At 43.7% G+C, this 16,611-nt stretch overlaps 1 protein-coding gene across 4 annotated transcripts in view; it reads left to right on the top strand.

The window, feature by feature from the left end:
- Positions 1-4,885, top strand: part of LOC129545583 (beta-glucuronidase-like) — a 63,810-nt gene extending 58,925 nt beyond the window's left edge. For 3 of the 4 annotated variants that reach the window (XM_088833208.1, XM_088833207.1, XM_055409950.2), the window contains 3 exons: positions 132-308; positions 2,532-2,667; positions 4,356-4,885. In XM_088833208.1, coding sequence (XP_088689334.1) covers positions 132-308; positions 2,532-2,667; positions 4,356-4,525 — 483 coding nt within the window. In that variant the 3' untranslated portion in view covers positions 4,526-4,885. The remainder of the gene's footprint in view (positions 1-131; positions 309-2,531; positions 2,668-4,355) is intronic. The other variant, XM_055409951.2, reaches the window with a different exon arrangement.
- Positions 4,886-16,611: the final 11,726 nt, after the last annotated feature.

Below are 16,611 nucleotides of genomic sequence, written 5' to 3'. Positions count from 1 at the left end.
GTCCCTTCTATTATTTCCTACACGTGCACATCTAACGCGCGTTCCGCACCCTCTTACCTCCTCTAGAAGCACCCCCCAAGTGTGAGCCCTCCACTCTCCTGGTTGGTGGACTCGCCCCCATGCTCTTGCAGGCGCCGTACGTGGACGTCATCTGTGTGAACAGTTACTACTCCTGGTACCGTGACTATGGGCACATGGAGGTGATTCAGCTGCAACTGGCAACCCAGTTCGAGAACTGGTATGAGGCCTACCAGAAGCCGATAATTCAGAGCGAGTACGGAGCAGATGCCATTGCAGGGTTTCACCAGGCAAGTTGCATCAAAGATGGGGGTTATTTTTTCCTTCTCTCGGACAGTGATGTCAGTCACCACTGCCCCAGGCTAGAGAGCTGCTCCCTTCCCCGTCCCTCCCTTGTCCTGGCCACCTCCCACAGCTTACCAGGCTTGCCCTAAACTGCCCCTCCTCAAGGCCGCCCCGGACTCAGCCTCTGTTCCATGTGCATGCTCCTCAGGTAGCCTCCCACAAGCTGCCCAAGTGGTCCCTGGAACAAATCGAAAGTCCTGTCCCTGGCTTCCCCTGACCCCACAGGACGAAGCCCTAATCTGTGGTCGGGCTGTCCGTGTCCTCTGCCCTCTGCCAGGCCTTCAGTCCTGGATCCTGGTCTGTTCTGTTTGGTGGCTCCTGTGCTGGCCTGGCCTCTTGCTTCTGCCCAGGAAGCCCTTCTTAGCTCCATGATCGCCAGCTAGTGGAACCTGACTCCGCGTTCACGCTTCCTCTCGGGTGTCCACTCTTTGGCGAGGAGGACCCCGCCTCCCTGGGCAGAGGAGCACCGTGAGCTTTCATGGTCTCTTTGGTGCTCTCCTTGACCAGACCGGGGGCTCCAGGAGGGAGATTAAACTGTGTCTCCCTTGGCTTCCTAAGCACTCCGCAGTTGTATTTGCGGTGCATCCTGTATAATAGCATTTTCATCCTTCTCGTTGGGAAGGAGGAGCGAAGCCAACAGGGGTTGGTTCCCTCGTAAGATGACTGCAGTGCTGCACCCTTGAGCGTCAGAGACTCAGCGCCCCGCACCAATTCCCATGAGATGGAAACGCAGACCTCGTGCTCTAAGAACGTCTCACAGATCGTTCCGTCTTAGCGCAGGACAGAATGAGCGCGTTGCGGAGACGGCGTCCGCAGACGCGGCCTCTGCTTGTCTCCTCCTCCCCTGGGAGGCCTCAGCCTCTGCAGCTTTCTGTGGCCCCTGCCTCAGTCTCGCCCCTGCTCACTGCCTCCTACCCGCCCCCGAGGCTACACGCTCCCGCTGCACCCTTGTTACCCTTAGAGCTTGTGTCTTGCCAGGCTGGAAAGCCCATGAGGGCAGGGACCCTATCTTTCTAGTTTCTTTGTCCCTAATGCCTGGCATATAAGCAGATGCTGAATATTGATTTGTTGACTAGTCAATGGGCTAAACAGCAGCTCCTTACCTAGATGAGATACAGGGGAATTGGAGGGAAGTTAAATCTGAGTCACACCAGTGCTCAAATTATGCATTGGCAGCTACTTCACCATTGGGTTTTTTTTTTTTATTTTTTTTTTCACCATTGGGTTTTAAATTTATTATCCAGAGACGTACTTTTATTCCTAGTGCAGTTCAGTTGAAAGACTGCAGTGGGGAATAGAGGTTGAAAAACTTAAAGCAAATATTTAATTCTGTTTAATGGGAATTCCCTGGTGGTCCAGTGACTAAGACTTGTGCTTTCACTGCAGAGGGTCCAGGTTCAATTCCTGGTTGAAAAATTAAGATTCCACCAGACACTCGGTGAAGCCCCCAAAAAAAAAATAAAAAAAATTCTGTTTATAAATAAAACAGTTACTAATTAAGAGTATTTTTTTTTTGAAAGTTATAGCACTATTTTAGCAAGAAAGATTTTTTTTTTTTTTTTTTTTTTGAACAGAGGAAAATTTATGCGTCGAACCTGGACTGGTCACTTATGATAATATACATGCTACAATTCCATTCTCCCCAATCATTCCACCTTCACCCTCTCCCACAGAGTCCCAAAGACTGTTCTAAATGCCTATGTCTCTTTTGCAGTCTCTTATACAGGGTTCAGGTTACCATTTTTCTAAATTCCATATATATGCGTTAATATACAGTATTGATGTTCTTCTTTCTGGCTTACTTCACTCTGTATAATTGGCTCCAATTTCATCCACCTCATTAAAACTGATTCAAATGCATTCTTTTTGATGGCTGAGAAATACTCCATTGTGTATATGTACCAAAGCTTTCTTATCCATTCATCTGCAGATGGACATCTAGGTTGCTTCCATGTCCTGGCTATTATAAACAGTGCTGCAATGAACATTGGAGTACATGTGTCTCTTTCAATTCTGGTTTCCTCGGTGTGTATGCCCAGGAGTGCGATCGCTGGATCATATGGCAGTTCTATTTCCAGTTTTCTGAGGAATCTCCACACTGTTCTCCATAGTGGCTGTACTAGTTTTGCTGGTTCTGACTGCTAACCTCTCTCTGCCTTGAATTCCAGGACCCACCGCTGATGTTCAGTGAAGAGTACCAGAAAGGCCTGCTCGAGCAGTATCATGCGGTTCTGGACCAAAAACGCAAAGAATATGTGGTTGGCGAGCTCATCTGGAATTTTGCGGATTTCATGACTGATCAGTGTAAGTGGCATTTGGGTGCACGGGATGTACCCCTTCTCATTGTTTCTGGTGGGCGTGTTAGTTCAGGGCATTTGGTTCTAAGAACCCTGGATACAAGCAGGGGAAGGCTGATATCATCAAACCAGGCTACACAGAAGATTTCCTAGGAAAAAGTCAGTTGTTTTGAGCACGCAGCTGATTACTTGCATGCTGCAAGTAAGGCAAATAATTTTCTGAAGTAAATGGTAGAGGTGACCGTCTCAAGGCAGAGGTGGCCAGCTTTTCTGTTTCATGACAGTATGAGGAGAACGTGGATCTTGCACTGGATTTACTGGGATACACACACTCATGATTCTAGGGTAAGGTACAAAGCCTGAGAAACTAAGACATTTCAGTCTGTTTTATATGATTTCTTTATGAAAGGCAGGTTCATCAAATACAGGTAAGTATCGTCAAAGGGTTTTGAATGTAGGAGTGTTTAAAAGCCTTCAGAGTGAACATGGTCTGTACTTTCTCAAGTGAGGACAATGAGAAACTTCCAAATGACTGTCTCCTGTATCTTTTTACTCCTCTAGGTTACTAGCTTCTTGATATATTGTAAATTGAGGAGAGCAAGCTGCGGGAGGTAGGGAAGAACTGATAAGAGTGGGAATTACCTTTTATTACTTCTGGGCAAAGACAGGTTTTTGGAAGGTTAAAGTTCAATTAAAATCAGAATGGGGGCGTGTGCTTCCTGGTGGCCCAGTGGCTAAGACTGCACTCCCAATGCAGGGAGCATGGGTTTGAACTCTGGTCAGAGAACTAAGATTCCTCATGATGCGCAGCATGGCCAAAAAATTCAAAATAAGAAAAAAAGGAAAAGAAAATCAGAATGGCAAGAGTGAAAGAGGAAAAAGAAAGAGAACACGAGCCTCCACTCTGCTTGGCAAATGAGATTAGTGGCTCCTGGAAACAAACTTGGATGGAAGCCTAGTTTTGTGAGTTGAGGCACTGGCTTTGTGTAGTAAGGAATTAGCTGTGTGACCTTAGACAAGGAACCTACCTTTTCACAAGCCTGTGATGTGGGGATAATGCCCACCACCTCGCAGGCTGACATAGGGATTCCACTTGAAGTGCCTGGCACGGTGCCTGGTATTTGCTTGTCTTGAAGTTTTCAGTGGGAGAGACCTTTCCATTTCACAGAAGGGGTGGTTTCTCTTGGGGGTGGAGAGATTTGCTGGGAGCATAGCTGCCTTTTCCACCTCCCTCTCCGGCAGACCTGCCTCCAGGGGTGGGGACCCAGCTGGAAGTCTGCCTGGGAGGACTTTAACATCTACTAGTAGATCCTCCTTGGGCGCCTGTGAGTGGTCGAGACTCTGGCTCCTACTAGGAGAGTAGTCCTTTCAGAGAGGGCTCCAGCCCTTGCAAGGGTAACTTTGTCCCAGCCCCGCTCCAGTTACCAGGCAGCTGGGTACCCAAAATGTCTTAAACGTTATCTTGCAAGGAAAAGATAAACAATTTTGGATTCTTCTCCTAACGGATGAAAGCTGTAGTGTTTCCGGGAGCATTAGTATTTAAGTCTTCAACCCATTAAGCAGCCACTTCCGAGTCCACAGCAGGCCGAGCAGCTCTAAAGCGTGAAAACATTGCTGAGTGCCCAGCTTGGCTCCAGGCTGGTTTTGATTTTCCCCATCAGAAGTCATCTGAAACACCTTTTGCCTTGTTTTTAGTACCATTGCGGATGATCGGGAACAGAAAAGGGATCTTCACTCGGCAAAGACAACCAAAGAGTGCAGCTTTCCTGTTGCGAGAGAGATACTGGAAACTTGCCAATGAAACCAGGTACCACCGGTCAGCTGTGAAGTCACAGTGTGTGGGAAGCAGCCTGTTCACTGTTTAAAGCGAGAACTACCTCTCTGCAGACACTGGCTCGGTCAGCTCCTCCTCCCCAGGGAAGGGGCCTACTTCCATCGCACACAGAGCAAGTGTTTCCTGCGCTGTGCATGGCAGACCTGGAAGCTTCTCACCTGGATTTTGTGGTCATTTGCTAGAAGGGAGCATTAGAGGTGAAAATAAAAGACTCGTAGGGCCTTCCCTGGCAGTCCAGTGGTTAAGACTCTGCACTTCCATTGCAGGGGGCCTGAGTTCAATCCCTGGTTGAGAAACTAAGATCCCACATGTTGCACAGCATGGCCAATAATAGTAATAAAGAAAATAAAGGCTTTTGTCATATGAGAATAAAGAGTTGGCTTAAAAGTGACCATCCGTAACCTGAGTGATCTATACTGCTAAGAAGCATCTGCATTGTTCAGTAGCCCTAACCAAGCCCAGAGTCCTGGGGAACTCTGCCTCAGCACTCATGCCCCAGTCAGAGTTGCTGCTTACAAACTCTGCTGCCACCAAACCAGCCCTGCGGCCTGCGCTTTGGGCCAGCCTTGACTTGAGTGGGTGACAGTAGGGAACCACTGCTAGGAGCTCCACAGAAGGGCTGAAGTTTCCACAAATTCACAGAAAGTAGTATTGTGCATGAAGAAGGAGGCACAGGGTCTGTGAAGTGGAGCTAAGCTGACGGAGAAGCAGAAGAAAGGTAAGAACGGAGCAATATCGGAACTGGAAGGGAGCTCAGAGGTTACCAGTGCTTCTGCGGTTACCAGCGCAGCCGTCGTGTTTTCTGGACTGAAAGGGATAGACAGGTGTAGAGGCCCACTGGACCATCGCAGCCGACTCCACTGAAGGTGGAGATGCGGCCTCTGAATGGACGGGCTGCAGACAGGACAGGCTTCCGTACCTGGTGCCACCACCTGCTCTGCTCCCGAGGACGGTCTTTCCTTAGGAATCTGGCCTCCTGCCCCTCTTCCGCAGGCTCCATTAAGTAAGGTACGTTATTTGTAAGGTTTCAGTGTTCATCAACCCTGATTTAAAGCTGAAAGCTTTGGAAAACACTGTCCCATCAAATTTAATGAAGACCGTAAATCAATATCGTTCCTAATACAGAGTTTGATCCACTTGTAGGGGATTTCATGTCTCAACTCGTGCCCTTTTTAAACCTCCCTTTCCAAGCTCCATGAAGAAATGAGAGTGTCATCCACTCAAATAAGTTAGGAATTTTAGGGGCTGTATATTTCTTTTGCTACCACTGAAACTTCTAAGTTCCTTGAAGTGATCTAGTTATGTTCCAGTTTAATGTCAAGGAATAATATATAAAATTCTTTACCTGACAGACAATTAAAAAAAAATGAAACATGACAGACACACTTAAATGTTTTACAAATTAGAGGTAAGATTCTTTTCTCAAGTCCTAAGGTCCTAACAAAGGACACATTTGTTCTATTCAATAAAATATGGCTAACTGCATTTCCAATGAAATTATCCTTCTTGCAGAAATTAACTTTTTAGGAGATTATAAGAGTGAGTATTCAAGGTGAGCTACAGTACAGCAGTGGAGAAACAGCTGATTAATACAATCTGTGTGCTCACAGAACTGTAAGCAGTAACATCATCTTCATTAACTCTCGACAACCACATACGTCATAAACCCACAGAATTCCAAGAACTAGAATCACTAAGAATTCTGCTTGTGTCTTCCATAAGTTACGTATAATTTAAGAGAAAAAGACAGGTGTAGAGGCCCACTTCAACTCTATACCCGTAGAAATGAGGCTATGGTATTAATTGCAAGGATCATTTATGGGGACTTCTGATGGTCCAGTGCAAGGGGCACGGGTTTGATCCCTGTTTGGGGAACTAAGGTCCTGACCTCAGAGTGTGACCAAAACTTAAAATGGTTTCTAAGACTGAATTCATTTCTGCTTCTTTTTTGAAATGTAACACTGCAGTATAAGAATGAGGGCAGCACAACTTCCACAGGTAGCTTCTACATTTATTTTATACCAAAAAAGTTATGTGCAACAAATAAATATTCTTACATATTTATATTTGTTTTTACCAGTTAGCAAAACTGTATCCTAAATCTCTGATAAAGAATATTCCTATCTATATTAAAGGGGAATCTGCCCAGTGAACTCCATTTTCAATGAATGTTTACTCTGGAGCTTAATGCTGCTGCTGTTGCTGCTAGGTCACTTCAGTCGTGTCCAACTCTGTGTGACCCCATAGATGGCCTCCTACCAGGCTCCCCCGACCCTGGGATTCTCCAGGCAAGAACACTGGAGTGGGTTGCCATTTCCTTCTCCAATGCATGAAAGTGAAAAGTGAAAGTGAAGTCACTCAGTCATGTCCGACTCTTAGCAACCTCATGGACTGCAGCCTGCCAGGCTCCTCCGTCCATGGGATTTTCCAGGCAAGAGTACTGGAGTGGGGTGCCATTGCCTTCTCCGGAGCTTAAAGCACTAGTAATAAATATTTTTGGCTGGAACATACTATACAGATCAAACACCTAATACTTAGGCCATGCTTAATACAGTTTCATAACAAAGCATTTCTCCTTTTCTCGGCTAATATGTAAAAAAAACAAAACAGTTTAACCAAGTCACCCAGACTCCCACCCCATCCTTTGATTTATTGAAGGATGAAGTGAAGTGAAGTGAAGTCGCTCAGTCGTGTCCGACTCTTTGCGACCCCTGGACTGTGGCCTACCAGGCTCCTCTGTCCTTGAGATTCTCCAGGCAAGAGTACTGGAGTGGGTTGCCATTTCCTTCTCCAGGGATCTTCCCAAACCAGGGATCAAACCTGGGTCTCCCGCATTGGAGACAGACGCTTTAACCTCTGAGTCACCAGGGAAGCCTTTATTGAAGGGTAGTTCTCACTAATTAGGACTCATAAGTGCTGCCGAAAATATATAAATAGCAGTGTTTCACCAGTACTTGCCCACTGGGGAAAAATACACAAAAATACACGAGGACGAACACTGAATATTAGGTATTCTTTCCCAAATAGGTTACCAAAAATGAGAGTGGGTTTCTTGTTGGCAGCTGTCCAGTACTGATGTCCAGGGTAAGGTCTATCAGCAGTTATTGATGTCAAGCTTTGCTGAAGACAACTTTGTACTTCTGCTGATAGTCTTAAACGAAGTATAAGAAAACTAAAGCCAACTCACAGTTTTAAATTCACTGTAGTCTTGGTCCTGTATTCTATGTAGGAGGTCCAAAGATCTCTTGTATCAAATGAGAGATCTTTGTCTCTGAATGAAAATAGTCAATGCTATCAACATCTTTAAAAGTCATGGATTTAAGGAGGGGCTACATACACCCAGGGCACACAGCTAGTTAAACCTGACACTTCACCAGAAGTTGACCCTCAACTGATAGCAACTAGCTGCAATGAAAAAAAAATTGAAACCCTTCAAACCACCGAGCTTTCCTAAAATTTATCATGTAACCACGACTTCTCTTATTTCTTCAAATGATAGGGCTGTCAAGTAAATAAGAGGCTCCATCTGTTAAAAATCATTTTGAAAACTGAGAAGCAGAAATTCACATGTTCCCCAACCTGTTCTTCAACACTGGTAGCTAATAATGTTGCAGTGTTTAAATATTCAGTCTGAAATAATCTTAATAACCCTCAGACTTCTATATCAGGGGTTTTTCCCCTTCTAGGGTAGAATTGAGGATGTAGAGGGAAGCCTAAATTCTTTCCAGGGAAAAATACCAAATCACACACACCAGGGTGGGGGTCCTTTGCTTAGAGAGATATGGGCATCACCACGTGGTTATTTCAGGCAGCACATGTTCATCCCTCAGTGAGAAGGACATGAATTCTGGGGTCATAGGAATGTGGCAACAATTTTTCTACATCTGAAACAGTGGTGTCCCCAAGGCTTAGAAAAGCAAAGGAAAAAATTGAAGGTTCTGGCTGAACGCTCTGATGTTTTCTCATGTAAGAATTGAAGGCTTTCGCAAGAATGCAACATCGAGACAAGCAATTAATAATGCTGAGTATAGCTTAATACATTTTGATAAAGCTGATGTAATAACTGTTAATAAGTCAACTAACTAGCAAAGTAGATTAGCAATATGTAAGATTATTTTAGGTCATATCTGAATGGTCTAGTGGTTTTCCCTACTTTCTTCAATTTAAGTCTGAATTTGGCAATAAGGAGTTCATGATCTGAGCCACAGTCAGCTCCTGGTCTTGTTTTTGCTAACTGTATACAGCTTCTCCATCTTTGGCTGCAAAGAATATAATCAATCTGATTTCGGTGTTGACCATCTGGTGATGTTCATGTCTAGAGTCTTCTCTTGTGCTGTTGGAAGAGGGTGTTTCCTATGACCAGTGCGTTCTCTTGACAAAACTCTATTAGCCTTTGCCCTGCTTCATTCCGTGCTCCAAGGCCAAATTTGCCTGTTACTCCAGGTGTTTCTTGACTTCCTACGTTTGCATTCCAGTCCCCTATAATGAAAAGGACATCTTTTTTGGGTGTTAGTTCTAAAAGGTCTTGTAGGTCTTCATAGAACCGTTCAACTTCGGCTTCTTCAGCATTACTGATTGGGGCACAATTGCACTCATCTCACATGCTAGTAAAGTCATGCTCAAAATTCTCCAAGCCAGGCTTCAGCAATATGTGAACCGTGAACTCCCAGATGTTCAAGCAGGTTTTAGAAAAGGCAGAGGCACCAGAGATCAAATTGCCAACATCTGCTGGATCATGGAGAAAGCAAGAGAGTTCCAGAAAAACATCTATTTCTGCTTCATTGACTATGCCAAAGCCTTTGACTGTGTAGATCACAATAAACTGTGGAACATTCTGAAAGAGATGGGAATACCAGACCACCTGACCTGCCTCTTGAGAAACCTGTATGCAGGTCAGGAAGCAACAGTTAGAACTGTACATGGAACAACAGACTGGTTCCAAATAGGAAAGGGAGTGCATCAAGGCTGTATATTGTCACCTTGCTTATTTAACTTATATGCAGAGTACATCATGAGGAACGCTGGGCTGGAAGAAGCAGAAGCTGGAATCAAGATTGCTGGGAGAAATATCAATAACCTCAGATATGCAGATGACACTACCCTTATGGCAGAAAGTGAAGAGGAACTCAAAGGCCTCTTGATGAAAGTAAAAGAGGAAAGTGAAAAGGTTGGCTTGAAGCTCAACATTCAGAAAACAAAGATCATGGCATCTGGTCCCATCACTTCATGGGAAATAGATGGAAAAACAGTGGAAACAGTGTCAGACTTTATTTTTTTGGGCTCCAAAATCACTGCAGATGCTGATTGCAGCCATGAAATTAAAAGACGCTTACTCCTTGGAAGGAAAGTTATGATCAACCTTGATAATATATTAAAAAGCAGAGACATTACTTTGCCAACAAAGGTCCGTCTAGCCAAGGCTATGGTTTTTCCCGTGTTCATGTATGGATGTGAGAGTTGGACTGTGAAGAAATCTGATTGCCGAAGAATTGATGCTTTTGAACTGTGGTGTTGGAGAAGACTCTTGAGAGTCCCTTGGACTGCAAGGAGATCCAACCAGTCCATTCTAAGGGAGATCGATCCTGGGTGTTCATTGGAAGGACTGATGCTAAAGCTGAAACTGCAATACTTTGGCCACCTCATGCGATGAGTTGACTCACTGGAAAAGACTCTGATGCTGGGAAGGGTTGGGGGCGGGAGGAGAAGGGGACAACTGAGAATTAGATGGCTGGATGGCATCGCCGACTCTGTGGACATGGGTTTGAGTGAACTCCGGGAGTTGGTGATGGACAGGGAGGCCTGGCGTGCTGTGATTCATGGGGTCGCGGAGAGTCGGACACGACTGAGCAACTGAACTGAACTGAAGATTATTTTCCTTGGAAAGCTAAGAACAGATTTTCATTAAGGACACTATGCTGCACAATCGCAAAGGATGGTGTGAGTCATTAAAAACCCTTAGTGAGTCTTCTTTTCAAGTTAGAACATTTGAAAATACTATAGTTTTCTCCCACTTCTAAAAGTTATACAAAAGTGTATGTGCTAACTTTACAGTTGGCTTTGTCTTAGTTTCTAACCATCTTCTCCTTGTCCCATCTGTTTTCAAAATTCTATTACACCACTTATCTGCAGAGTTGCCCCAAGGACCTTACGGAACAAGGTAGGATATTAACCAATTGAGCAAAAAGAAATGTTTTCTGAAATTACTACTTATACAGCTGTTTATTTTGCTTCAGTATGATAACATAAAAGAAGAGATTATGCAACTGATAACTTCTCTTTAATCTTTGACTCCAAAAAAAAAAGGTTCATCTTTGACCCAAACAGTCAGTTCCTTGAATATTTTGTATTTGGGTTCAAAACAACCAATACCATTCCCTAAGATATGATAAGAAATTGCTGAAAGGTTTTTAAACACTCCTGGTTTTGCCAGAAACAAGAACTCTTAAAACCAATTGCTCTCCAACATGAGTATCCTCAGTCACTGAGGATAAATCTAAGACATTATTTGCCTCCTTCAGTATCATTCTCTCACAAGTGTATAGGGGAGTTTTCCAAAGGCTACATGCAGATCTCAGGACCTTAGGTGAGAATCAACAGTCTTACCTCACAGCAGACCTTAAAGAGATTTGCAGTAACAGAAACTATGCAAGTCTTGAGGAACGCTGGGCTGGAAGAAGCACAAGCTGGAATCAAGATTGCTGGGAGAAATATCAATAACCTCAGATATGCAGATGACACCACCCTTATAGCAGAAAGTGAAGAGGAACTCAAAGGCCTCTTGATGAAAGTGAAAGAGGAGAGGGAAAAGGTTGGCTTGAAGCTCAACATTCAGAAAACGAACATCATGGCATCTGGCCCCATCACTTCTTGGGAAATAGATGGGGAAACAGTGGAAACCGTGTCAGACTTCATTTTTTTGGGCTCCAAAATCACTGCGGATGCTGATTGCAGTCATGAAATTAAAAGACGCTTACTCCTTGGAAGGAAAGTTATGACCAGCCTAGATAGCATATTAAAAAGCAGAGACATTACTTTGCCAGCCAAGGTCCATCTAGTCAAGGCTATGGTTTTTCCCATGGTCATGTATGGATGTGAGAGTTGGACTGTGAAGAAAGCTGATCGCCGAAGAATTGATGCTTTTGAACTGTGGTGCTGGAGAAGACTCTTGAGAGTCCCTTGGACTGCAAGGAGATCCAACCAGTCCATTCTAGAGGGGATCAATCCTGGGTGTTCATTGGAAGGACTGATGCTAAAGCTGAAACTGCAATACTTTGGCCACCTCATGCGATGAGTTGACTCACTGGAAAAGACTCTGATGCTGGGAGCAATTGGGAGTAGGAGGAGACGGGGACGACAGAGAATGAGGTGGCTGGATGGCACCACTGACTCGATGGACATGAGTTTGAGTGAACTCCGGGAGTTGGTGATGGACAGGGAGGCCTGGCGTGCTGTGGTTCATTGGGTCGCTAAGAGTCGGACACGACTGAGCGACCGAACTGAACTGAACTGATGCAAGTCTTTCCACTATTGTGTGTGTGCGTGGTGTGTGTGGGGGGGTGGATGGCGTATTATTCATAATATTTTGTTAATGTATAATGTGTTTACCAGAAAAACATAGCTATTTGTGCTTTATTGACTATTGCCAAAGCCTTTGACTGTGTGGATCACAATAAACTGGAACATTCTGAAAGAGATGGGAACACTAGACCACCTGACCTGCCTCTTGAGAAATCTGTATGCAGTTCAGGAAGCAACAGTTAGAACTGGACATAAAACAACAGACTGGTTGCAAATAGGAAAAGGAGTATGTCAAGGCTGTATATTGTCACCCTGCTTATTTAACTTAATGCAGAGTACATCATTAGAAACCCTGGGCTGGAGGAAGCACAAGCTGGAATCAAGACTGCCAGGAGAAATATCAATAACCTCAGATATGCAGATGACACCACCCTTATGGCAGAAAGTGAAAAAGAACTAAGGAGCCTCTTGATGAAAGTGAAAGAGGAGAGTGAAAAAGTTGGCTTAAAGCTCAACATTCAGAAAACTAAGATCATGGCATCTGGTCCCATCACTTCATGGCAAATAGATGGGGAAACAGTGAAAACAATGTATGACTTTATTTTTCTGGGCTCCAAAATCACTGCAGATGGTGATTGCAGCCATGAAATTAAAGGACGCTTACTCATTGGAAGGACAGTTATGACCAACCTAGACAGCATATTAAAAGCAGAGACATTACTTTGCCAACCAAGGTCCATCTAGTCAAGGCTATGGTTTTTCCAGTGGTCATATATGGATGTGAGAGTTGGACTATAAAGAAAGCTGAGCACCGAAGAATTGATGCTTTTGAACTGTGGTATTGGAGAAATCTCTTGAGAGTCTCTTGGACTGCAAGGAGATCCAACCAGTCCATTCTAAAGGAGATCAGTCCGGGGTGTTCATTGGAAGGACTGATGTTGAAGCTGAAACTCCAATACTTTGGCCACCTCATGCAAAGAGCTGACTCATTTGAAAAGACCCTGATGCTGGGAAAGACTGAGGACAGGAGAAGATGGGGACGACAGAGGATGAGATATTTGGATGGCTTCACCGACTCGATGGACATGGGTTTGGGTAGATTCCGGGAGCTGGTGATGGACAGGGAGGCCTGGCGTGCTGCGGTTCATGGGGTTGCAAAGAGTTTGACACGCCTGAGTGACTGAACTGAACTGAATGGGTTTATTATGTTTTAATGAATGAATGCATATTTAAATAATTTCTCAGTTTGTAACTTCTAATACAGTAAATACCAAAATACAGATATAACACTCATAAACAAACCCTTTTAGGTGTATTCAATAATTATTAAAAGTATAAAGGTGTTCTCCTATCAAAAAGTTTGAAAATCAGTGATTTTGACCAGTTCCCCCCCCAAAAAAAAAAACCCAAATCACAAATCAGACAAAATTTTATAAATGGGTGAGATAAAGTAGAAATAGAACAAACAATCCTAAAGTCTTCGGGGAATCAGAAAAGACCCTGAATAGCCAAAGCAATCTTGAGAAAGAAAAACAAAGCTGGAGGCATCACAGTCTTTGATTTTAAACTATACAGAAAGCTACAGCAATCAAATCAGTATGGCAGTTGCATAAAAAGAGACACAGAGATCAATGGAACAGAACAGAGGGCCCAGAAATAAACCCACACATGTATGGCCAATTAATTTATGATAAAAGAGCCAGGAATATACAATGGGGAAAGAATAGTCTCTTCAGTAAATGATGCTGGGAAAACTGGACAACCACATCAAAAGAATGAAACTAGACCACTATTTACACCACACGTGAAAATTAACTCAAAATGCATTAAAGACTTGAATGTAAGAACTGAAGCTGTAAAACTCTAGAAGAAAACATACGCAGTAAGTTCCCAGACACTAGTCCTGGCAATGATTTTTTGGATTTAACACCAAAAGGAAAGGCAACAAAAGCAAAAATAAGTGGGACCACAACAAACTAAGCAGCTGCTGCAGGGCAAAAAGAACCATCAAATAAAATGAAAAGGCAACCTACTGAATGGGAGAAGATATTTCCAAATCATGTATCTGATGAGGAGTTAATACCCAAAATACATAAAGAACCCATACAGTGCAACAGCAAAAAATCAGACAATCTGATTTTTAAAATGGGCAGAAGAACCAAGTAGACGTTTTTCCAAAGAAGACACAGTTGGCCAGTAGATATTTGAAGGTGTTCAACATCACTAGTCATCAGTTCAGTTCAGTTCAGTCGCTCGGTCGTGTCTGACTCTTTGCAACCCCACGAATCACAGCACACCAGGCCTCCCTGTCCATCACCAACTCACGGAGTTTAGTCAAACTCATGTCCATAGAGTCGACGATGCCATCAAGCCATCTCATTCTCTGTCGTCCCCTTCTCCTCCCGCCGCCAACCTTTCCCAGAATCAGAATCTTTTCCAATGAGTCAACTCGTCACATGAGGTGGCCAAAGTATTGCAGTTTCAGCTTTAGCATCAGTCCTTCCAATGAACACCCAGGATTGATCTCCTTTAGAATGGACTGGTTGGATCTCCTTGCAGTCCAAGGGACTCTCAAGAGTCTTCTCCAGCACCACAGTTCAAAGCATCAATTCTTTGGCGCTCAGCTTTCTTCACAGTCCAACTCTCACGTCCATACATGACCACAGGAAAAACCATAGCCTTGACTAGACAGACCTTGGTTGGCAAAGTAATGTCTCTGCTTTATAACATACTATCTAGGTTGGTGATAACTTTCCTTCCAAGGAGTAAGCGTCTTTTAATTTCATGGCTGCAATCAGCATCCGCAGTGATTTTGGAGCCCAAAAAAATGAAGTCTGACACTGTTTCCACTGTTTTTCCATCTATTTCCCATGAAGTGATGGGACCAGATGCCATGATCTTTTTGTTTTCTGAATGTTGAGCTTCAAGCCAACCTTTTCACTCTCCTCTTTCACTTTCATCAAGAGGCTTTTGAGTTCCTCTTCACTTTGCCATAAGGGTGGTGTCATCTGCATATCTGAGGTTATTGATATTTCTCCCGGCAATCTTGATTCCAGCTTGTGCTTCTTCCAGCCCAGCGTTCCTCATGATGTACTCTGCATATAAGTTAAATAAGCAGGGTGACAATATACAGCCTTGACATACTCCTTTTCCTATTTGGAACCAGTCTGTTGTTCCATGTACAGTTCTGACTGTTGCTTCCTGACCTGCATACAGGTTTCTCAAGAGGCAGGTCAGGTGGTCTGGTGTTCCCATCTCTTTCAGAATTTTCCAGTTTATTGTGATCCACACAGTCAAAGGCTTTGGCATAGTCAATGAAGCAGAAATAGATGTTTTTCTGGAACTCTCTTGCTTTCTCCATCTGCTGAGTGGGAGAAGATATTTGCCAGCAGATGTTGGCAATTTGATCTCTGGTGCCTCTGCCTTTTCTAAAACCTGCTTGAACATCTGGGAGTTCACGGTTCACATATTGCTGAAGCCTGGCTTGGAGAATTTTGAGCATGATTTTACTAGTGTGTTAGATGAGTACAATTGTGCAGTAGTTTGAGCATTCTTTGGCATTGCCTTTCTTTGGGATTGGAATGAAGACTGACCTTCTCCAGTCCTGTGGCCACTGATGAATTTTCCAAATTTGCTGGCACATTGAGTGCAGTTCTTTCACAGCATCATCTTTCAAGATTTGAAATAGCTCAACTGGAATTCCATCACCTCCACTAGCTTTGTTCCTAGTGATGCTTTCTAAGGCCCACTTGACTTCACATTCCAAGATGTCTGGCTCTAGGTCAGTGATCACATTACTGTGGCTCAGATCATGAACTCCTTATTGCCAAATTCAGACTTAAATTGAAGAAAGTAGGGAAAACCACTACACCATTCAGATATGACCTAAATCAAATCCCTTGTGATTATACAGTGGAAGTGAGAAATAGATTTAAGGGACTAGATCTGATAGAGTGCCTGATGAACTCTGGACGGAGGTTCGTGACATTGTACAGGAGACAGGGACCAAGACCATCCCCATGGAAAAGAAATGCAAAAAAGCAAAATGGCTGTCTGAGGAGGCCTCACAAATAGCTGTGAAAAGAAGAGAAGTGAAAAGCAAAGGAGAAAAGGAAAGATATAAGCATCTGAATGCAGAGTTCCAAAGAATAGCAAGGAGAGATAAGAAAGCCTTCCTCAGAGATCAATGCAGAGAAATAGAGGAAAACAACAGAATAGGAAAAACAAGAGATCTCTTCAAGAAAATTAGAGATTCCAAGGGAACTTTGCATGCAAAGATGGGCTCGATAAAGGACAGAAATGGTATGGACCTAACAGAAGCAGAAGATATTAAGAAGAGGTGGCAAGAATACACAGAAGAACTGTACAAAAAAGATCTTCACAACCAAGACAATCACGATAATGTGATCACTGACCTAGAGCCAGACATCTTGGAATGTGAAGTCAAGTGGGCCTTAGAAAGCATCACTACGAGCAAACTGGTATATGTAGAATCAATAAAACAATGCTATACAGTAGGACTTTACTACTGTATAGCATGGGGAACTATATTCAATAAATAAATTGAATATAGAGATAAATCATAATGGAAAATAATAT

Source organism: Moschus berezovskii, chromosome 27, assembly GCF_049115385.1.
Source record: "Moschus berezovskii isolate FMDL1 chromosome 27, NW_MosBer_1.0, whole genome shotgun sequence".
NCBI classification, from domain to species: Eukaryota; Metazoa; Chordata; class Mammalia; order Artiodactyla; family Moschidae; genus Moschus; species Moschus berezovskii.
This window is presented reverse-complemented; position numbering and strand designations above follow the sequence as displayed.